This window comes from Punica granatum, chromosome 4 (genome assembly GCF_007655135.1).
Source record: "Punica granatum isolate Tunisia-2019 chromosome 4, ASM765513v2, whole genome shotgun sequence".
Taxonomy (NCBI): domain Eukaryota; kingdom Viridiplantae; phylum Streptophyta; class Magnoliopsida; order Myrtales; family Lythraceae; genus Punica; species Punica granatum.
The window spans coordinates 26,409,756-26,433,578 of NC_045130.1; the positions used below are offsets into that span (position 1 = coordinate 26,409,756).

Below are 23,823 nucleotides of genomic sequence, written 5' to 3' on the forward strand. Positions count from 1 at the left end.
TTCATGTCCCTAAAGTTCCTCATCTCAAGAGGTAGGCATCAAACCATTGCAATCCACAATGAGGCACCTTTCTTCTTCAATAACATTCAGATAAGTTTCATACTGCAGGCTGAGTTCCATACATCAAGTCATTTATCACCCAGTTCTCCATTCTTTTGTCAAGCACACACCTTCTCCATTAACTTTTGATCCTCTTGAGTATCCATTCTTCCCTTTCCAGAGAAAACCATATTCCTCTGCTCGACTACTCTCACAACCTTCTTCGGGCACACAAAAACATAGCACCAAAAATTATTAAGAGTATGCAAGAGAGATTGAGCCAGTTGAAACCTTCCTGCATCAGACAAATTATTCCTTGCTGCCCAACCTCTGATTTTCTGGTGATCTTGTCTATAAGAGGCTCACAATTCCTGTTCGTGAGTCTCCCAGACACTACAAGGACTCCTAGAGATCGAACAGGAAGTGAACCGCACTTTAGACCACTTATAGCCAACATGTCACAAATAAAATATCCTCACTAAGTCCAAGGCAGTAGTACATCTCAAGTTTTCATAGGCAACAGGTCAGCGCATCCTGAGTGTGCAACCCCTTCAGCTGAAACAGTGAAAATCCATTACCCCTATATGAGGGATGAAAAGCTATTACCCCCGCAGCTGCAACCCTGTTCAGAAGCTTGGAAAGGGCTTTCCTTTGCCACGATAAGTAGATAGAGAGATGAAAGGAACCCCTTTCCAAGTCCTTTGAGCCCCTGACAGAATCCTACTGTGCCTCCATTTATGGAAACTGAAAAGCTTGGGCTTGTGTTGTACTCAAACATCCACTTTGTAAAATTGATTTATGGCAAACGAACAGCTTTGAGTACATCCTGTAGAAAATCTCGTTCCACAAAGTCAAAGGCTTTCATGATGTCAGCCTTGATAGTGCGCCTAAGACTTTTCTATTATACCTTAAACCAACTCGTGTGCAAAGAGAATGGTGTCCACAATGCTCTTCCCATTAGAAAAAGGCACCAGTTGGGAAATATGAAGTCAAACAACACGCATTTTAACTTGTTTGCCAATATTTTCGTAATATACCTGCATACTACATCATAGCAGGAAACATTTTATAGAGATTGGGCACTATTAGATAAATCCATAATAGCATAATTGTAGTAAATAGTGCCTTAAGAGGTTTTAAAGAAGTGTGAACTAATATCTGTCTGGTCCCAGACATGGACGGATCTAGAAATTAAACCCAACGAGGGCGAAATCTAAGTGGAGCCAAAGCAAAACTAAAACCGTAAAGCCAAGGGGGGCGGGATATGACAATTTCATGTAAAAATTGACAAACTCGTCATGATACATATAAATTTTGTAAATTTTTCCAAGTCCAAGGGGGACGACCACCCCACCCCCCGCCCCCCCTTGGGTCCGTCCCCTAGAGCTCTATCACCCTACCACATTCCATGAAGCCACTTTCATTTCTTCCTAAGTTACTGTTTTTGGCTAGTGAAACCTCTGATCTGCAAGTACGCTGTAATTCAGCAGATTCTGAACAGTGGAGACCTCCTTCTGTCAATTGGAAGTCCACTCTTCCCTGCAGTTTCTGCTACGCTCCACAGCCTTCTCAGCAATTGCTTTAGGCTTCTCCAGTCCCCCGGTCATCTTCAAGAAATAAGCACCTTCAATATGCTTTTAGCCCTCCTAACCTTTACAGGTAACTCTATGGAAATAGCTTATCTTATGGTTTCCTAGAGAATAGAGATAACTATCGAACTTGAGCTTTTGCTTGTGAAAGGCTTCCTCAATTCAATATAATCATTGTACGGAGAGGTTGTTGGAAAAGAGAGTTAGAAAAGAGGATCGAATGGTGTGGCTAGAGGCATGAAGAACATTTTTTCTTGATCAACCACACTACCAAAGAATTTGCAGCGGGAAAAATGATTGCAATAGCACCTCTGAAATTCCACCATTCCCTTAACAACATTAAAATCTCCAGGGGAACTCCATGTTGCTCATATATCTAAAGGAGGCCAGAGCATCCTGTTCAGTCATTATGTTAGCAGCATAGACAACGAAGAGCCAAAAATTAATAGAGGAATCCATCGTTCGAACAAGACAGTGAATAACTAACTTGGTCATCTTTCTCGAAGGCTGACAGGATAACGGATTTCTCATATAGAGTCCACGATCTCGAATGGGGTGTGGGAGTAGTAGTAATGAACCACATTCCAATCACTGAATATAGCTACAAAATATCCTTGTAGCTTGCAGTTTTACCTCTTGCTTCAAGGATACAAAGTATATTCACTTTGATTGCAGCATCCAATCCCAATCTCCTAATCACTTCATAGACTAGAATCAAGGATCTTACCTCTTGACTGGTTTGGAGCAATACAAATGCGCTCAGGCCAAGGCTCAAAGCGCCACATTACTTGGGGACAAAGCCCAAGAAGGTTATTTATAAATGAGGACCTTCCCCTAAAGGAAAAGCTAACTACCAACTTTCAATAATCACGAACCACACTCTCTGCCGCATACCACCACCGCATCAGCTCTACATATAAGTCCAGCAATCTCAGAGTCATTCTCGTTCCCTACTTTTTATCCTTTCTTTGAAGCTGTGCAATATATCTTGCATCCAGTCATTAAAGCCCACACCACGTTGCATTCAATGCTTTGATTGGTGAAGACTTAATATGAGTTTGAGCGGGCCTTGTGCTGCAACTTCATCAAGCACTTAGAAAGTGTTTGTGATCTCAATTCCCATGTCAGTATACTATCAATAGTTTCCTCCTTGGCCTCAGTTACCTTCTTACGACTAGAATACTTTGGAGGACATTTCCTAATCTCAGTTACCTTCATTGACACATGACGTGTTTTATTCAAATCGGCAACTGGAGGGCTCCTAGTCTCGGTTTTCTTCATCGACATTTAGGACTTGCAGATGTACTAGTCTTTTCTTTTTCTTTCCCAGCAACATCGACTAAGGAATCTCTTTCTGTTTCCTACCCCCAAGTTGCCCTACCAGAGTGCATTCTTCCATCAGAAGATCCCCTCATCTATGCAGATGTACTAGTCTTTTCTTTTTCTTTCCCAGCAACATCGACTAAGGAATCTCTTTCTGTTTCTTACCCCCAAGTTGCCCTACCAGAGTGCATTCTTCCATCAGAAGATTCCCTCATCTATGACAGAGATAGGCGGCTTTACTACAGTTCGGCCATCAACTACCTCAGGTTTGTGATCCTCCTATTAAGCCTTCTCCAAGACTCCTAAAAGGACTTGTTCCTAAGATCTTCCGGGATCGGTCACAACCATAGTTGGAGGTTCTTAGGATCAGTTGATGCACTAGGTGCAAATATTGCCCTCGTAGCTTGGCCAATGGCTAATTTCACAATAGCAGAGCTCATCATAAAACTGCCGTTCCCACTACGCTAGATATCACCCATTCTCTCTAACCAGCCCTTTGTGAGATCAAGATTGGCAATTAACCAATGGTTCTCATCACGGATCCATGAATTTTGTAGAAAAGATCCCATAACATAGCTACCAAGATCCTAAGTAACAAGATTCTTGTTTTATGTCGATGTCTTTTGCATTAATAAAATGCGATAAATTATCCTGAAGATTTCATCTTCTCCCCTATCCGATTCAATAACAAAGAGAGTAGCTTTTTGGAGTTCCCTTACACTTCCGGAATACTCACTTCTACTGCCAAAAGTAGGAAACAACACCGACGCACATGCTTTGAACGTGGCGATACTTTGGAAAAACTTACTAGGTAAAACTAGACGGAACCTTTAGTGGCGTGTTAGGCATGAAAGGTGGAAATGAAGAGGAATAAAGTGGCTATGCATTATAGCATTTACGTCCATTTTCATCGAATCCTCTGTATTAAAAATGTCCTCACCTGAAAAGGACGATTGATGAAAGAACTCGGAAATATCAATACACCTGGGAGGGATTGTCACTAACAAACATAATACAGATTTTTGAGGCTGTTCAAGGGGAAAGGCAACAAATCATCCAGTTCCTCATCACTTGCATTGTCAATCACAGGAATTTCATCACTCTACATCACTACAAAGCCCAGCACCACGTCTACCAAAATGATTTCCCCTCCTCAATTAAAACAGAAATTGGAAGAAAAAAGAACCGAAATAATATTTAACTTGATGTCCCCAAAAGAAATCAAACTCTAAATAATTGTCAGAACCTTTTTTATCAGGACGGACCGCAGCGGGACAGACAGCTTTCTCATTGGCTGGCGATGGCACGGGAATACGTTCTATCTCAACTGGCTTCGGGACATCATGTGGGGTGGCACACCAGATAAGAGCCCAGTTCACACCTTCGAAAAAGGGATGCTGCTTGATCTCGGTGGCTCCCTGCTTATACGCCAGTCTGTTCTGGGGTTCCTTCACCAAAAGCCTTCGTATCAAATCCCTGGCTGCAAAGCTGACCATGGGTGAGTCAGGAAACCTCAGGGGCTGCCCGACAACGTTGAACAGTGTCACCCGGTTGCCCGACCCCTTAAATGGGGTCCGCCCGAAGAGCAACTCATATAGAAATATCCTGAAGGTCCACCAGTCCACAGCGCTCCCATAGCCCTCGCCCTTGATGATCTCAGGAGCCAGATACTCATGAGTCCCAACGAAAGACATGGACGGGGCATCGATGGGCTCCGCGATGAGCTCAGGCAGTGGGGTGACTTGATTCCCGATCTCGTTCCTGGGCTTCCGTTCTTTCCTGGACTTGCTGGAGAAGAGACGAGGGGCAAAGTAGGTCATGGGGCCAACACATGACGGCTGTATGCATGATGGCTTGATGCAGGCTGGCTGGGCACAGTAGACTGGATCGTTCTTCCTATTTGAATCTGGCTCACTGCTTGAGGTCTTGATAAGGGTCGGGCTTACGGTGCATCTGAGGGAGAGATCAAAGTCTGAGAGCATTATGCGGCCATCTTCTCTAACAAGGACATTCTCAGGCTTAAGATCACGGTAGATGATCCCAAGCATGTGGAGGTACTCGAGGGCCAATAAGACCTATGCTACGTAAAATCTGTGAGTTTTGAAATAGAAGGGCACCAAGACTTTATTAGTTTGCAGAGCAAAAATCAGCTTTCCCAGGTTACCCTCCTGATATTCAACAGAAACGACATTCTGCAGATGTTTGTGCGATGAAAATGGTAAAAGAATTTTGTAAGAATTATCCTGAGACTACCCAGTAAACATAAATTGTTGCATTCAACAGAGTCATAGAGAATAACTAATGAACTACGAAGATAGAATGAGTAATAACATCCTCAGGTTCATTTTTCATGAGCTTCCAAGAGAAGACAAGTTAAAATTCCTATGAATTAATCGCTTACATTTAAGTAAAAGCTACCGCATGATATAAAAAGACAAAAGCATGATTTCCCGCCTATTCTATTTCCCAGAAATTAAATGATTATTGCTTAAGCTTAACATGTGCAGGCATCCAGGTTCTCTCTTAAAGTTTTGGAAATAGACAGTACATTGGCTCATGTACATGGGAAAGTATAGTACGATATCAAGAGAAAAGATAAACGATGCAACAGGTTCACTAAATTAGGAGGTGACTCTTTTTGGAGAGTTCAACAAAGATGCCATTAAGATGGCGAAATCATGAGGGTACAAAATTGACTGAGCTTATTTTCCATCCTCCCAGTTGAGTAATTTGCCCAATATACCACCGATGAGAAGTCTTGAATGATGTAAACGGATTTGGCAACCCTTCCAAATCCACCGCACTAGTTAGAGTGGAATGAGAAGAATCAAAACAGAATATGTAATGGCAATCAAAGCAGAAATAACCTAAATACTTTGTACATACTATCCTAAAAGCTTAATATATATTTGCCCCAAGTTCTATCAAGAAAATCTAACTTGTGCTATCAGCTTGTATTAGCAGGATGCAAGAAAAAATCAAACTAAAGTATAAAATTGAAGTCTAAGGAGAAATTAGACTTGCTTCACAGCCTGCTCAGTGAAATGCTTCCCAGGCTGCCTCTGCCTAAGCGTGTGTCAGTCTCCTCCAGGACAAAACTCCATCACCAAGCAAGAGAATTTGTCGATCTCAAAGTTGGTATATAGGATCGGGAGGAAGGGATGGTCCAGTAACTGCAGAATCTCCCTTTCCGTCTGTGCCCGCAGCAACTTCTTTCGGCTTGCGAATGATGCCTCATCCATCACCTTCATCGCAAAGTAGCATCGAGTGCCACTCAGCTCAGACAAGTAGACACTCCCAATATCTCCACAGCCCAGTCGCTTGAGGAGCCTGAAGTGGGTTAAACCTAATGCCCCATTCTTTGATAGGACCACTCTTATTCCCTCCCATCGAAGGTCGTTCACTTTATGGGGCTTGCTGATATTGCTGCTGAAACTACTGCAGCTACTCTCATCACTCACATCGCTGCCCGTGCTTCCCCTACATATGCTGCTCTTCCCACTCTCAACGAAATCAACCCGATCGTTGGTCTTTCTTGAGACTGAGCTGTCCTTGAAACTTTCATTTCCCGATATATCCTTGTCTTGATCGACAGAATCCAAAACTGAACTCGAGCCCTCCAATGAGGCTCTATTTTCAGCGGCAGAAGAGGAAGAGCTTGGCTTGTTTATAATACTGGCTGGAGGTTCAACAAGTTTGGATTTGCTTGCATTCAAAACTTTTTTGGGCATAGGACCGGGACCATTTCGCTTTGGATTGGTTGCTTTGCACTGTTGATCTTCTGATGATTTAGGAGTAGCTTTTGAAGCCATCAGGAAATTGGAGGATTTCCCAAGCAGATCACATCGAATCAATCTGCAGCTTCGGACTGAAACTTAAAGGTATCTTTCTCTCCATCTACCAGCTAAAACAATAGCTCTGCCACAGATACAGTGTTGGAAGACCTATAAATAGCAAAGCACAATGGATTTAGCGTGTAGGCAAGAATCTCAAAAAGTTATCAGATGCCTAATCTATCAATTTTCTTCCTCAATTAATAATGTGAAACTCCAAAACATTTTGTCTCAGCTGCAAAATTTATAAAACTACAAATATAATCTGTGGTTATGATCATCAGCAAGGGTCTATTGTCTTAACTGAAACCGATTCGATGTAATTGAGAGAAAATGGATTTCAAGAATCAATCTAAAGTTAAAATTTTAAAATGACTTCCCAAGAAAGTAATGCATAATTTATCATATCGAAAATTAACAATGTTACTTTTCCAAGTTGCTGTCTTTTAGCCAGCAACAGATTTTGTCACAATTTTAGGATGAAATAACTAGAAATAATCAAACTTTACAACTCAGCAGACCGACCCTAGCTGGTGATTGTAAACAGTCCTTATGGGTGAGGAGAGAACTCTATGAAGACATCGATTGGAGGACAAGTATAACAAATTAAAGGAATCAACAACAGAAAAAGGGTTCTTTATCATGGCTACACAACACACTAAAAAACATTTATCAAGACAATGAAATGGAACAGAGACATTGGAGAACTAATCCCCTAACATTCTGCTCCATAGACATGACATTTCTCTGACAAAAATGCAGTGATTAAACCAAGGAATTAAAGAGTGTTCACCCCATCAACATGACCACCCAAACCAAACGAACCCCAAAAATGAGAAATAGACAAAGTAAAATAGCAAAGGGCAGATTTTGATCACTCAATGAAGCTGTAAATTAACACCCAAGAGGCAGATCTAAAGTACTGGATAGAGATGCAGATTTGTAAGAGCAACAGCGACAGGCCAAAGAACTGTGAGAAGAAGAACCCACGACTGATGAACGCAAAACAGGAAAAGGGGGGTGTGAGAGACAGATATAGTTAGTACCCAATTAGCTGAAGGAATCAGAGGGACTTCGGGCGGGGGCTTTGGTTTGGCAGTGGAGAGTGGAGAGAAGCAACTGCAGCTGACAGGGTAGAGAGAGAAAGGTGTGCTGAGTTCCATGAGAGAGAGAGAGAGAGAGAGGATACGATGGTTCTGTGGAGAAAGGGCAGGTGGGGCAGTACTATTCAGAAATGAAGTGGGGACCTTTCTGGTGGACTATTAGGCAACTCTGTTAGTGAGGGCCAAGAGACTGTGTATTAGAAGTGTGCACGGGTATCAGATATACCCGAAATCAGTCGAAACCTACCTATTAGAGTAGGGTCTGAGTAGCTCATATTAAAAATATGATAGATTCCGGATATTAAAATCAAGAACCGGTGAAAATCGGTTTCTGTTTCGGTTCCTGCCTACAGGATATCCGGAATCGGTTATTTATTAAAAGAAAAAGAGAAAAGAGTAAGGCTATTGTCTCTTCTAATGAATCAGAACAAAGACGCTTTGTTGTGTGAAATCGTATTATGGATATTTAATTTTATCGATGGATTAATGAGACATTTTTTTTGTGGATTAATCTAAATCTTTGTTGATATTTTATTTGGCGTGATTACTGATTATGTATATGACATTTTCGATTTTATTTAGCCAAAGAAAAAAATTTACAGGTTCCAACAAGGTACCCGGAACCTGTGGTATAATACAGGTTCCGGGTAGGTTCCGATTCCAAGATTCAGTAGGATCCGATTCTAAAATCTTGGAACCTGTCCCTTACAGAGTAGGGTTGGGTATCGTAAAAAATATAGAGTACTCGAAACCGATCACCCCTAGTGTGTATATTGAGGGTCAAAGTAAAAGATGGAGAAAATATCGTAAAAAATTAATTATTTTCATGAAATTCTTTGATTATTAATTTTTCAAATTTTAGTTTGAAAAATCACCATATTTACTTTCGTTTTTTTTTCTAATATATCAATCCGTTAATTTAGGCCGTTAAAACTGCTAACGTGACCGTTAACGACGCTGATATGACACGCTTATGTGGATGGCATGCCACAAACTTTTTAACTTAAAAAATCACATAGTTTGCTTTTTTTCCTTATCTACTAAAATATCAATAAGTTTTCTCTCATATACCAAAATATCAGTAACTTTGGACAGTCACATAGTTTGCTTATGTTCCCACATCTATCAAAACATGGTTTCTTTCAAAAATCACATCTACCAAAATACGACTTTTTTGAATGATTATAAGTTTGAATTAGGAACATATATATATATATATATGTGTGTGTGTGTATGTTGATTTGAATGTTAAAAGAATTTTTAATAGAAAAGAAATATTAGAATAGTTACAAGTTTATCATTTGTAAATAAAAAGAATATTCATTTCTGTTATCACATTAAGTAGTATAAGAATTTAGATATATTATACTACAAAGACAAAATTATGCCAAAATAACAAATTCAACAAAACTTGTACACACCAATATCTATAAAGTATTAGCATGGTTATTTAGCATAGTTGAACTTATTGGACAGGATGACCGATTATTTTAGCATGATTCAACTTATTTTGGCATAGTTCATGTAGATAGAGATTTTTTGGACCGATTGTTATTAAATTTAATGTGGATATGATGCAAATGCTGAAGATAGAAATTCATCATATCTGCATTATCAGGGAAACGAAGGTAAATTTTGTGATTTTTCAGGTCAAAATTTAAAAACTTGGTAAATGGAGGAATTTCATGAAAGTAATTGATTTTTTATATTACTTCCCCTAAAAGATAAGACCCACCAGCACATCTATACATATAAAGAATTCATAATATATATGTATATATATATATATATATATATAAAGAAGAAATCAATAAATCAAGGTTGATTGGCTCAAATCGTTCGGCTCTTGTTTCACTTAAGTAATATTTTTCGGGTTTGAGTGTTGTGGATGAAGGAAATTCACGCTGGGAGAGCTTTACCCTTAATAAGACGATTGACTCGACTAGATTAGTCGGATCCATTGGATTTCGAAATATCAGCGTATACAGAAAAAATAAATAAATAAATAAAAAGAGCTACCAAGTACCAACCTAAATCGATTTAGGTGGTCTAGTGTCATTGAATGAGAAAATTCATGATTAAAATTTTTTTTATCCCTTAATTAATTAAACTTAAATTAGTCAAAATTTCTTGAATTTCACTTTAACGCAAAAGAAAAAAGAAAAAAATGAAAGCTAGAAACGAGAAAGTGAAGTTTCTTTTTTTCTTTCCCCCCTTTCTATACTCTAAAGACTCGATTTAGTCTTTTCTTCTTTTTTTGCCTTTCTCAAGAGAAAAAATTATATACAAAATAATTTAATAATTTTGTGAGGGTGGCTCATTTCATTCATTGGCGTGGGTGGGGCTGGGTGCATGTTCCGAAGCTAAAGGTGATGCAAATCGTAGCATGACTTCAAGGGATCCAGCTCAAGTTCCAATTGGACCGATTACGCGAGCACGAGCAAAGAAGTTTAAAGATGAACTCAACGGCCTCATTCAAGAGGTTTGGGCTCAAGCAAATTCGTGGAGGCCCATTGGACATGAGTCATGTGATCCACAAAGATCCATCAACATTATTCAAGTTATAGAAGATTCCGGACAAGGCTAAATTCAGCAAGTGTTTAAGGAAGCTTCTAGAACAGTTGATGATCAACAGAAGATAACATCAGATTTGTTTGAACTTTAAATCTCATAGAGATATTCTAGGGGTATTTAGATTTTATATCTTTATAGATTATGTCATATCTCTATCGATATTCTTGGTTTTAATTTCCTTATCTATAGGAGGAGATATGACCATATTAGGATTACTTTATGTCTATATATATTCATCTTAGTCAATTTTTAATGAGAGGAACATTCAGAAAATTGTGAGAGTATTCTCTTTGGTTCTTGAAGAACTAATCGAACTTATCGGAAGTTTCCGTGGCGTTCATCATCGACTTATCAAACGGCTTTCCACCACCGTTTGTGGCGTCTTCATCGACTTATCAAGCAGCTTTCCATTACCGTTTGTGGCGTCTTCCTATATACCGAGGTTCTTGTTTCGCATTAAACAACGGGTTGAGGTCAGTTATACCAAGGTTCTTGTTTTTGTCGTAAACAACGGGTCGAGGGTTCGTCAATCAAATCTGATCGTGGAACGATCTTGGGTTCCTTTAGTTGTCGGGTCTCGTCATTCTTGGCGGGAATCGCATCATTTGGTATCAGAGCATCAGGCTCCAAATCGGGTTTATCCTATCCATTTTTTTTGTTTCAATTTGCTGAGTTTCGCTTCATCGAGTTTTGTTCTTTGTGGATTGTTAGCAGAAAAAAAAAAAGAGCTGAAAAAAAAAATTTCGGCCAAAAACAAAACACAGCTAAAAAAAAAATAGAGCTGAAAAAAAAGAAGAAAAAAATCGGCCAAAAAAAATACAGAGCTGAAAAAAAAAGGATCAAAAGAAAAGAATTAAGACATCATTGTCAATTTGATCCAAATTTTTTACATCAGACCATTCTAAAGTTGTTATTTCTCGTTCTTTGTAATCTGCATTGATTTTGATCCCATAATTTCATATAACATTCTGGTTTATTTAATCCTTCATAGTAGTTGCCTTTTCTCTTGCTTCTTTTCTTCCTGAAATTTCCTTTGATCATTAATTTTCCTTGATGAGTTCTTGGTGAATTGTTGTTGGAAAATTTGGAGTTGTTTGTTTAGTTCCAAAGGAACTGAAAGAGAATTGTCGAGTGGAAAAAGGCAAGAGCGGTGAGAATATTAGAGGGTTAAAAGCCACATATTTTGTTGAGTGAAAACACGAGTGTAGAGTGATTCACATTCTTGAGTGCAAACACGTAAGGGAGAGAATTGTGAGGTCCATTCTTTCTAACTTTATTTTGCAGCAATCATGTCTCACAACAGTGCTAAGAGTATTCCCGAAGGTGCAACGGAATTGGCTGATTCGAAAATACTTATAGAGGCCATGATGAGTGAGATGAGGCGTGTGATGCGGTTGGAGTTTGAGCAGGTTCATGAACGGATAGATCTGATAGAGAATAAACGTGTGGAGCAGCCACGAAACGCTCCTAATGCACGTAGGAGGGAAAGAGTTCAACCGAGGGAAGTGAGGGTTGAAGATGAAGAGATTTATGGGGCTGGTTTTGATGAAGATGATCGAGATTCGGTTGTTAGTAATAGGAGACATGGAGGGCGGTTTAGAGAAGATAGGAATCGGGAAGATAATAACTTGGGTAGTATTAAGATGAAAATCCCATCGTTCCAAGGAAAGAGTGATCCCGAAGCATACCTTGAGTGGGAGAAAAAGGTGGAGTTTGTATTTGATTGTTATAGTTATTCCGAGCTGAAGAAAGTCAAATTGGCAGCAATTGAATTCTCGGATTATGCAATTGTTTGGTGGGATCAATTGATGATAAATAGGCGAAGAAATAGAGAGCCACCTATAGATACGTGGGAGGAAATGAAAAGGGTGATGAGGAAGCGATTTGTTCCTAGTTATTACTATCGGGAGCTGTATAATAAGTTACAAAGTCTTAGGCAAGGTAACCGGAGTGTAGAGGAATATTTTAAGGAGATGGAAGTGGCCATGATTAGAGCTAACGTAGAGGAGGATCGGGAGGCTACTATGGCAACATTTTTGGCTGGATTGAACCGAGAAATTCAAAATGCCGTGGAATTACAACATTATGTGGAGTTGGAGGATATGGTGCACATGGCCATCAAGATTGAGAACCAGTTCAAGAGGAGAGGCAGTACACGTGCAAGCCAAAGTCCAAGCACATCCACTTGGAAACCGAATCAGTGGAAGAAAGATGAGAAGCAATCCACGTCGATGTTGAAAACCAAGCAAAAGCAAGAAGCAATCAGCCATGTTCCTCAAGGTAAAACCGACATTTCTACCTCCAAGAATCGTGACATTAAGTGTTTTAAATGCCAAGGCAGGGGACACATAGCAAGTCAATGCCCAAACAAGCGGGTCATGGTGATGCGAGACAATGGTGACATTGTGACCGACACTGAAGATTCCGACACCGATGACATGCCCCCATTGGAGGACGTTCCCGAGGAGGAATATTTAGCTCCAGATGCATTGACATTGGTGGCAAGGAGAGCATTAAGCTTGCAAACAAAAGGAGTTGAAGAAGTGCAGCGGGAGAACATCTTTCACACTAGGTGCTACATCAAAGACAAGGTATGTAGTGTGATTATTGATGGTGGTAGTTGTACTAATGTCGCAAGCGCAACAATGGTGGAAAAATTAAGACTGCCCATGGTGAAGCACCCTAGGCCGTACAAGCTGTAATGGTTGAATGATAGTGGTGAGATAAGGGTGAACAAGCAGGTGTTTGTTGCATTTCGAATCTGTAAATACGAAGATGAAGTGTTGTGTGATGTAGTACCGATGCAAGCAGGACACTTGTTGCTAGGGCGTCCATGGCAATTCGATAGACGAGTGAAGCATGATGGCTTTACGAACAAATACTCCTTTGTACTTAATCAACGATCAATCACTCTTGTACCATTGACTCCGCAGCAAGTATATGAGGATCAAGTGAGATTGCAAAAAGAGAGTGATCAAAAGAAAGAGAGTGAACAGAAGAAAAAGAGTGAAAATCAGAGAGAGGCCGAGAAAAATGAGAGAGAAAAAGAAAATCAAAATTCGGCCATTGAGAGAAAATCAGAGAGAAAACAAAAGAATTTTTATGCAAACATGGGAGAAATTAGGCAACCAATGTTTTTAAATCAGCCGATGATTGTACTTTTGTACAAAGAGGCATTTTTCAATACTAACGAACTTGATATCTCTCTTCCTAGTTCTATTGTTTCTCTTTTGCAGGAGTATGAGGATGTCTTTCCCGAGGAAACACCACATGGCTTACCTCCAATCCGAGGGATTGAACATCAAATTGATTTTGTTCCCGGTGCGACAATTCCAAACCGACCAGCCTATAGGAGCAATCCTGAGGAGACAAAGGAGCTTCAACGGCAGGTAAAGGAGTTGTTAGAGAAAGGATACGTGAGGGAGAGCTTGAGCCCATGCGCTGTTCCAGTAATACTTGTACCTAAGAAGGATGGGACGTGGAGAATGTGCGTTGATTGCCGAGCAATCAACAACATAACGGTAAAGTATCGTCATCCTATTCCTCGCTTAGATGATATGTTAGATGAGCTACATGGTTCTTGTGTATTTTCTAAAATTGATTTAAAGAGTCGTTATCATCAGATTAGAATAAAAGAAGGAGATGAATGGAAAACTGCCTTTAAAACAAAATACGGTTTGTACGAATGGTTAGTTATGCCTTTTGGTTTGACTAATGCTCCAAGCACTTTTATGAGACTTATGAATCATGTTTTGCGTGCATTTATAGGTAGATTTGTGGTTGTCTACTTTGATGATATACTCGTTTACAGCAAAAACTTAGATGATCATAAGGTACATTTGAAATCTGTCTTAGATGTGCTTAGGAAGGAAAAGTTATTTGCTAATATGAAGAAGTGTACTTTTTGCACCGATAAGCTTGTTTTTTTGGGATTTGTTGTTAGTGCACAAGGTATACAGGTTGATGAGGAGAAGGTACGTACAATCCAAGAGTGGCCTAATCCCACAAGTGTAAGTAATGTTCGTAGTTTTCATGGACTTGCTAGTTTCTACCGGCGGTTCGTGAAGGACTTTAGTAGCATAGCAGCACCACTTACTGAAGTGATCAAGAAAAACGTTGGATTTAGATGGGGAGAAGAACAAGAGAAGGCGTTTCAGCTAATCAAAGAGAAGCTGACCAACGCTCCTTTATTATCTTTACCTAACTTTTCTAAAACTTTTGAGATTGAATGTGATGCTTCAGGTGTTGGTATAAGTGCAGTTCTCATGCAGGAAGGACGATCAATTGCTTACTTCAGCGAAAAACTAAGCGGTGCAGCCTTAAACTATCCAACTTATGATAAAGAGTTGTATGCATTGGTTCGAGCTTTAGAGACGTGGCAGCACTACCTATGGCCTAAGGAGTTCGTGATACACACCGATCATGAGTCCTTGAAACACTTGAAGGGCCAACACAAACTAAACAAAAGACATGCCCGATGGGTGGAGTTCATTGAGACGTTTCCATACGTCATTCGGTATAAGCAAGGTAAGGAGAATGTGGTCGCCGATGCACTTTCTCGCAGGTATGCATTACTCTCTACACTTGATGCAAAATTGCTTGGTTTTGAGCACATTAAAAATTTATATGCTGATGACCATGAATTTTGTGAGGAATATCGAGCTTGTGAGAAAATTCCTTGTGGTAAGTTCTTTAGGCATGATGACTTTCTGTTTCGAGAGAATAAGTTATGCGTGCCAAATTGTTCCTTGAGAGAGTTATTAGTGCAGGAATCACATGGTGGGGGATTAATGGGACATTTTGGAGTAGCAAAGACTTTAGCTATTTTGCAAGAACACTTCTATTGGCCACATATGAAAAGAGATGTTGAGAGAATTTGTGGTAGATGCATTACGTGTAGGCAAGCTAAATCCAGAGTGCAGCCTAACGGTTTGTATACTCCTTTACCAATTCCTAGTGAGCCTTGGATTGATATTTCAATGGACTTTGTGTTAGGATTACCTAGGACTAAACGTGGGAGAGATTCAATTTTTGTGGTTGTGGATAGATTTTCTAAGATGGCACACTTTATTCCATGTCACAAAACGGATGATGCCTCGCATGTTGCTGATTTGTTCTTTAGGGAGATTGTGAGGTTACATGGCATGCCTAGAACAATTGTTTCGGATAGAGATGCTAAGTTCTTAAGCTATTTTTGGAAGACTTTGTGGTGTAAGTTAGGTACTAAGCTGTTATTTTCTACTACTTGTCACCCACAAACTGATGGTCAAACGGAAGTAGTAAATAGAACTTTGTCTACTTTGTTGAGGGCAATCATAAAAAAAACATTAAAACATGGGAAGAGTGTTTACCACATGTTGAGTTTGCTTATAACAGATCTGTTCATTCCGCTACTAAATTTTCACCATTTGAAGTTGTTTATGGATTTAATCCTTTAACTCCATTGGATTTATCTCCTTTACCTTTGACTGAGCATGTTAATTTAGATGGCAAAAAGAAAGCTGAATTTGTCAAGCAGATTCATGAGAAAACAAGACTCAACATTGAGCGAAAAACGGAGCAGTATACAAAACACGCCAACAAGGGCCGTCATAAGCTGATTTTTGAACCCGGAGATTGGGTTTGGTTGCATATGAGGAAAGAGAGATTTCCGGCGCAAAGACGTTCCAAACTGCTTCCAAGAGGAGATGGACCTTTTCAAGTCCTGGAGCGCATCAATGACAATGCTTATAAACTAGACTTACCTGGTGAGTACAATGTAAGTGCTACTTTTAATGTTGCTGATTTGCTTCCTTTTGATGTAGGTGATGATTTGAGGACAAATCCTTTTCAAGAGGAGGGGAATGATGCAAATCGTAGCATGACTTCAAGGGATCCAGCTCAAGTTCCAATTGGACCGATTACGCGAGCACGAGCAAAGAAGTTTAAAGATGAACTCAACGGCCTGATTCAAGAGGTTTGGGCTCAAGCAAATTCGTGGAGGCCCATTGGACATGAATCACGTGATCCACAAAGATCCATCAACATTATTCAAGTTATAGAAGATTTCGAACAAGGCTAAATTCAGCAAGTGTTTAAGGAAGCTTCTAGAACAGTTGATGATCAACAGAAGATAACATCAGATTTGTTTGAACTTTAAATCTCATAGAGATATTCTAGGGGTATTTAGATTTTATATCTTTATAGATTATGTCATATCTCTATCGATATTCTTGGTTTTACTTTCCTTATCTATAGGAGGAGATATGACCATATTAGGATTACTTTATGTCTATATATATTCATCTTAGTCAATTTTTAATGAGAGGAACATTCAGAAAATTGTGAGAGTATTCTCTTTGGTTCTTGAAGAACTAATCGAACTTATCGGAAGTTTCCGTGGCGTGTATCATCGACTTATCAAACGGCTTTCCACCACCGTTTGTGGCGTCTTCATCGACTTATCAAGCGGCTTTCCATTACCGTTTGTGGCGTCTTCCTATATACCGAGGTTCTTGTTTCGCATTAAACAACGGGTTGAGGTCAGTTATACCAAGGTCCTTGTTTTTGTCGTAAACAACGGGTCGAGGGATCGTCAATCAAATCTGATCGTGGAACGATCTTGGGTTCCTTTAGTTGTCGGGTCTCGTCATTCTTGGCGGGAATCGCATCAAAAGGGGTCCGAATCACCAGAAGAGAGGCATGTCCTTTCTCACCGGCCTCTCGAGCATGAGGCCCTTTAACCAAAGACAGCACTAAAATAGCCAAAAGGCTCTTATTTGTGTGTGTGTGTGTTTTTATTCGGGTAAATAAATTCCATTCTCCTAGTTTTAGATTTTCTAAAATGAAGGCATTCTTATAGGAGAAAATAATATTCCCTCATTTGACTATATTAACTAACACCGTTGCAATATTTCGTCAATTTTTTATTTACTTTTTTAGCGGGTCAACTTTTTTATACCTTTAAAATCACCCAAGAATTATTATTTGTAAGGGCTGTTGCCAAGATTCATGTGGGAGCCCTAAAATTTTTATATTTTCTTAGGGTCGGATTTTTGGATTTTCCTCTAAATCCTAACACGCATGAATAGATAACACACATGAGCAGATATCGGGTTTTTCCTAGAATGCATTGAGTGCAAATAAAAAAAACCGCATCCGGGATAACTACATTGTTTTTGGAGCCGTATCCTGGTTTTTCGATGCGGCGTGATTAGGTTTATATATATATATATATATATAAATATATAACCACAAATAAAAACTGTACCGTAAGATTTAGTTATATATAATACATAGTATTACTCTTCATTACTCAGCCCATAACTTCAGCCCATAGTCTAAGCCCATGAATAATATACGGCCTCATCTATAACTAAAATTAAATATGGGTTTTTTATTTGCTTTAATGTATTATTTAGATTAAATCTAATTTTATTTAAACTAAATATTGGATAATCACGATTTTTAGACTATGCGGATATAGTAACATTTTTTTTCTTGATGTGCTCCACGATCTCTTGGAGCCCAATGGGTTTCGATTGATCTAGCTCGAGTTAGGTCGACACAATAATGAATGTAATTGGTATATTTTAACATCGGCATGGATGTGAAGCGCTGTTGCGGATGGCAGTGCAGTTATGGTTTTCGCGCAATCGCACCGTGTCTGCACCATTGTCATCCCTAATTTTTCCTTGGTACCACATGGGTATGAGCCCAGCATCTTGAGTTTCAATTGTTAATCGAAATCAAAAGTTTATTATATGAAATCAAAAGATCGAGATTAGAATAGAAAGGGTAAATCTCGGAATATTTGCGTGATAGAAGGAAGAGATCCATACATAGAATAGGAATCGTTATGACTTAGAATGGATGAGGATAAGGAGGAATGACTTAGAAGGGATGAGGATAAGGAGGCACCGGAGGGGCCTACGTAATCCTGGGGACAGGAGTAGAACAAGCTCGGAAAAAAAAAAGAAATTGAATAAATGCTGGAAATGGGATAAGCAGTCGGGTCCAAGATATATTAATATAGAGTTTGGTAAAAAAATTAAGTATAATTTAATTAAATTTAGTTTAATTTGAAGAGATGAATACAAAATAGTTGAGAAAAGTATTGAGAGAATTTCAAGAAAATGATAAAAAAAAGTAACAGTTGTGTTATTTTATCGAGGAAAAAAATGTTAAAATAGAAGAAAAAAATGTTGATTAGTTGAGAGAAATTAGTATTAAAAATTAATTTAAATAATAGATAGAAAAAATATGAAAGATAATTTGAAGAAAAAGACAAAAAAAAACATGACGATTTTTTTATTGAATTAAATAAAAAGTAAAATTAAGTAAAATTAAATTTTGTTACCAAATATGGCATACTACTTTGACTAAGTAGTCAAAGGTAGGCTTTTCACACTAATTTACTTAGAAGAAAATTCACAAAAAATACAACTTTAAAGACTCAATAGCTCACTCAATCACAAGATGGTACTTGGTGACTTGATTTTGTGGGAATCATCTTGAAGTGCAGTGGAGGGTGAAATAAGTACATTTATATATAAAATGTTTAAAATTGAAAGAATTTTTGGTGGAATATTATAAATTATGAATTACTTAATTTCAATGTAAATGTGATTTTTTCAGACGAATTAATCGATATTCATGAAAACTATTTTTTCATGCTTTCTATTTAAACGTTAATTTTTATTTCAATAGTTTCCGGTTGTTATTTATCAAATAATTGAATTTATTCTAAAATCAGTAATACTTCTATGCCGAGCTTGAATTTGAGGTGAGTGGAAAGGGATGTTGTCCTTTATACTTCATTAACTACTTTTATAATAAGTTCACAAACTTCCTCGTATTCGACTTGATCGTCTACTCACGAAGGAAGTGGACTATGCAGTACTAATATGAGCAGTGGTTCGTGAGGAATCCCAAGGAGTTTTGAGTAGTAAGATGAAATTGGTCCTTTATTTATAAATTTATGAGTTAAAAGGGATTACGGGCGTTCGGCGTGGCAATTTTTATAATATCTAAATATATCAGCCGAAACCCCATCATGAAATATCCAATTTGAGCCATAGTTATATCAAGATTCTAGAGCTTGGACTTGTAACCACAACTCCAATGAAGTTTTAGAGGAACACTACTCATCCTCAAGTTTACAATGAAGTACTATTATTTCAAGCGAGTTCAACAACAAATAGAAGGACTTTCCCCCTTATTTGCTCCCAAGTCTCCAAGGAATGAGACTTGAACTCTTGTCCTATTGCTTGGATCACTATTAACTAAGTTACACCTCATTGATGAGATTAGTCTTTCATAAGGCCAACTAATGGTCCCACAAGAATTATCCAAGCTTCTTTTAGTGAAGTGATATACGATAAGCTAAGTACTTAAATTAGTTAATTGATGAAACGTATATGAGGTAAAGATGAATGATAGGGATGAAAAAAGTTTTGTAAGGAGTAAAAAGTACCCATAAGTAAAAATAACGTATTTTATTAAGTCGAAATTTTTTACTCATTTCATTAAATAGTTTTGTACTTAATGATTAAATAGTTTACGCTAGCATCTTCCATCTTTCTCTACTTCTTCTATTCACTTTCTCTTATAACTAACTTGTAACTAATTTTACAAGCACTTATTTAATTAAGTTGAGACAAATACACCTTAACTTAATGAGGCAAATTAACTCGGTAGAGTCGAATAAATTGCTCTATATAAATCCTTGCCTGCATCCCTTGTTTCTATTAATAATTATTGTGGGAATCTCATCTCATATTGTTTTTAGTCTAGGAATGGTAGCAGGGCGGGTTAGGGCGAATAGTTGAATATCCACGCTTGCTCTGCACCCTGCCTCACGCTCAGGGGCGAATCAAATCCGTCCCGTATATTTTGGCCTCTTAAAAAATGAGAAAAAAAAACCGAGTTGCGATTCGACTCCTTCAAATCGAGATCTTGGACCTCGATGAGAGCCGGTCCTATGCCTAAGGCTGGGTGGGGATCCGATGGTGCATTATAAGAATTGGGAGGGAGGGGCGGGCGTCAGGGGCTGACTCGGGATTTGGACTTAGAGAGGAGGAGATTCTTGAGGGACGAACTATAGGATACTTTTTTCGAATTAGAGGGGCAATATAAGAAAATTAATTAAATTTTGAAAATCTATACGTAAATTTTTTTAAGACGTGAAAATTTTAACGGGGTGGATTTGTCGGAGAGGGCATTGTGGCGGCAGGGGGAGTGGAGGAGTCGTACGTAGATGGAGCAGCTGAGGCGGAAGATGGGGCTGAAGAAGAAAAACCATTTCAAGAAATTCTTGGATTCCATCATTCTTCCTGCTTTCCTCAAGAGTGAGTTTCACGCTTTAAGCTTCAACCCGTTCCTCACTACACGCACAGACGCGAAAGAGAGAGAGAGGCGTGTGAACAAATGGGGATGGTACAATGGGGAGAGAGAGTGTGTGTGAGACTGATGGAAAGGACGGAATGATCTAGAATTGGATGCGAATGCGTGTATAATTATAATATTAAATTATAAATTTATATTTTAAAAATCATTATATGCAGCTGGGGCGGGGCGGGATTCATATCCATACCCGCCCTGCCGCGTGCATGGATACTTGATTTTCTCTCCATTCCCGCCCCGCTTCAGCGTCGGGGCGGGTATTATCCGCTCCAAATAGGTCGGGGTATTTCGGGTATTTACGGGGGCGGGGCAAAATTGTCATCCCAATTTTAGTCAATCCCGTGAGTTCATGCTTGTCTTTTCTTGAGGCAGCCGACACCTCGAATAATAGCCAATAAATTGGACCCAACCGTCGTTAAAAACATAGATTAGAAAAAACAGCAAGGAAAAATTAGTCAATTATTTGTGTCAAGAATTTCCAAATAGTTGGATCTTCCATAACTTTCCAATCAATAAGTTAGATCCTCCATAACATCGTCTAAACGGGAATTAATTGATACCACTTTTTTCAAACATGAAGAGGAAAAAAAAAAGAAAAAGAAAAATTTGAATGAAGAACTTAAAAGCCCTCGAGATTGCTTTCGCGGTGACTCATCTCTCGATTCTTTACCCAAACAAAGGTATATGAAAATGAGCTCTCCCCAGTGACTACGAGGTCCGATTCGATTCTTGCCAGTCGCACTCATCGTTTCAGTTAAGTTGCACGAAAAACAAAAAAACGATGAAATCTCATAATCAAAATTCGGAAAACCCGCAACGGACATATATTAGCAAAAATCTAAAAAAAAAAAAATTGCACGAACAGAAATTTATAGAAATCTGATTTACGATTATCTAACTCTCATTGCAATGTTAACTATTTTTTACTGGTACATTACAATATTGAATATTTTATTATTATCCAATCTGCAGGAATTGAAGAGGAAGCCAGAAAAGCGAAGAAGCCCCAAGTGTCTCTCCCATGCCCGACTTTGTCGTTTTCACTATCTTACCCCAACTCAGTGGGTCACGGGCTTGAAGGTCGTGAGTTTCCTGGAACGCTCCCATGGCTTGTCCCACACGACGGCCTCGTAATCCCCCGTCGCGGCGCCGTCCGCTGCCGCGATGATGAGCCTGTAGTTGGTCCCCGCCACCACCTGGGACTCCCCGCTCTTCACGCCCTGTAACTTCAGGCTCGCCCTCGCCTGCTTGTTGTGCTCGCTGACGGCGAACCCCGCGATCTCCTTGATGTACGGGTCATTGACATCCTTTATGGGCTTCCACCCGCCGAGGACGGGACCCCCGCCGCCCCCAAACCCGGCGGCGGAGAGGAGGGGGACGACGGAGGCAGCGAGGAGGAGGAGGAGGAGGGGGATGAAGGAGCGTCGGTGAAGCGATCGGGCGCCCATTGCGGCTAAACTGTTTGAGGAAATGTCGCTGCGGTTTTTGGTCTTTTTGGGAGGGAGCTTGTGGATTGTCGTGAGTGAGTGGTTAAGCGGTGGATGGTTGGGAATTTATAGCAGTGTCGGGATGGGGTAATGCGACGCGGATATAACGGGCAACATGGGCTGTCTGTTTCTCTTGGGGAGCAAATTTTACGTCCAAGGGGTAACTTGTGATTTGGACATTGTTTGGCAAGGAATTGACAGCAATTGAATTGGTTTGACCAAAACCTTGGGTTAAATTTTGGATTTTTTTTAAGAAATTCTTTTATTTGCCCCTATCTATTTCAATGTATTTCCTTAGATGGCATATTCATTAACCCCTTTTTTTGGATAAGTATTCATTGACCCGTTAATCTAAGGAAAGTAAAGAAAAACTTAGAACCAGTGTGGATGGGTTTAGACAGTTTAAGCTCCGTTTGAATTGTTAGTGTGATTTTAGAATCATGATTTTAATTTTGATTTTGATTTTGATTGTGAAAAAAGACAAATGAGATAGTATTATAAATTTGACTTGGAAAACGTGTATTTTTGTTGTGTAGTGTGTTGAGTTAAAATCAAAATCATAACTCTAAAATCAGTTTAACAATTCAAACGGGGCCTTAATATCTCTTTTTCTTGATATCTCTTTTTCAGTAAGTAAAGTCTCGGGATCAATAAATATGGATTAATTCAAGCGGTTTGATACCTTTTTTTTCCCTTAAATAGAGTCTCATACTTGAGTCTTGTGAATGAAGTAAATTCATACTGAGTGAGATTTACTTTCTTAGTAAATAGACCCGATTCAAACTAGATTAGTCGGGCTCGTTGGGCTTCGCGACAATACAGTACACGTAAAAAATGAAAAAATTCTCAAGATCAAATCTTGTAATTGAGAATAATTCATAATCGAGAGAGTATTAACTATTACTGGACCGAGAGCATGAACATGTATTAGTTGGAGCTCATTGAACAGGTTCATATATTTATAAAAAAAAAAAGGCTAAAGGAAATTTGGAAGAGGGAAAAAGTGGAATAGTGTTTGAGTAAACTAGCTGTAGTGCAATCGGTTTAGTGAAAATCTTTTTTCTCCGAAAGGACAATGCACTCATTATCATATTGTTTTGACACCACATGAGAAGAACCCGTTTTATGAGAAGTTCAAATAAATATTTAAGCCCTATTTAGAGGTAAGAGCCAATCTAAACTAAATGATATATACATATATATATATATATATAGGATTTATATAAATCCTATGGGTAGCATTTGAGAAATTCTTTGATAACAAGTTAGGCCATGAGTCTGGTATAATTAAATAGAAATTCTAATGTCTAACAAAGGAATACGGGTAGTTACACTGTGCATCGAACATGTAACATCTTTATTACCATACGAGAGCATACGTTACTGCGTGACACCCTCTTTTGATGAATTAGTTATTTTATTAATCACATAAAATAGAGATTCGTATAGTAGGTAGTCACATACCTCTAGCCTTGACAGCATTGATAAATTG

The 23,823-nt window shown here is 38.9% G+C and overlaps 3 protein-coding genes across 4 annotated transcripts; all 3 read right to left on the reverse strand.

Annotated features, from left to right (window-relative positions):
• Positions 1 to 3,922: 3,922 nt before the first annotated feature.
• On the reverse strand, positions 3,923 to 8,017 carry LOC116204987 (serine/threonine-protein kinase D6PKL2-like). 2 transcript variants are annotated; one of them, XM_031537394.1, is made up of 2 exons: positions 7,831 to 8,017; positions 3,923 to 6,895 (listed from the first exon to the last, which is right to left on the reverse strand). In XM_031537394.1, the coding sequence occupies exon 2, from the start codon at positions 4,997 to 4,999 to the stop codon at positions 4,109 to 4,111; it is 891 nt and encodes a 296-aa protein (XP_031393254.1). In that variant the 5' UTR covers positions 5,000 to 6,895; positions 7,831 to 8,017; the 3' UTR covers positions 3,923 to 4,108. The 2 variants fall into 2 exon arrangements, with proteins under 2 accessions (XP_031393254.1, XP_031393255.1); XM_031537395.1 differs by having other exon boundaries at positions 7,708 to 7,833.
• On the reverse strand, positions 6,029 to 6,763 carry LOC116204253 (serine/threonine-protein kinase D6PKL2-like). The gene has a single exon (XM_031536332.1). It carries the CDS (start codon positions 6,761 to 6,763, stop codon positions 6,029 to 6,031), a length of 735 nt encoding a protein of 244 aa, XP_031392192.1.
• A 13,619-nt stretch (positions 8,018 to 21,636) lies between the features above and the next one.
• Positions 21,637 to 22,394, reverse strand: LOC116206342 (cysteine proteinase inhibitor 1). The gene has a single exon (XM_031539183.1). It carries the CDS (start codon positions 22,290 to 22,292, stop codon positions 21,903 to 21,905), a length of 390 nt encoding a protein of 129 aa, XP_031395043.1. The 5' UTR covers positions 22,293 to 22,394; the 3' UTR covers positions 21,637 to 21,902.
• Between the last annotated feature and the right edge of the window lie 1,429 nt (positions 22,395 to 23,823).

Coding starts and splice junctions, on each gene's coding strand:
- LOC116204987 (XM_031537394.1), bottom strand. CDS start 4,999: ATGCTTGGGATCATCTACCGTGATCTTAAGCCTGAGAATGTCCTTGTT.
- LOC116204253 (XM_031536332.1), bottom strand. CDS start 6,763: ATGGCTTCAAAAGCTACTCCTAAATCATCAGAAGATCAACAGTGCAAA.
- LOC116206342 (XM_031539183.1), bottom strand. CDS start 22,292: ATGGGCGCCCGATCGCTTCACCGACGCTCCTTCATCCCCCTCCTCCTC.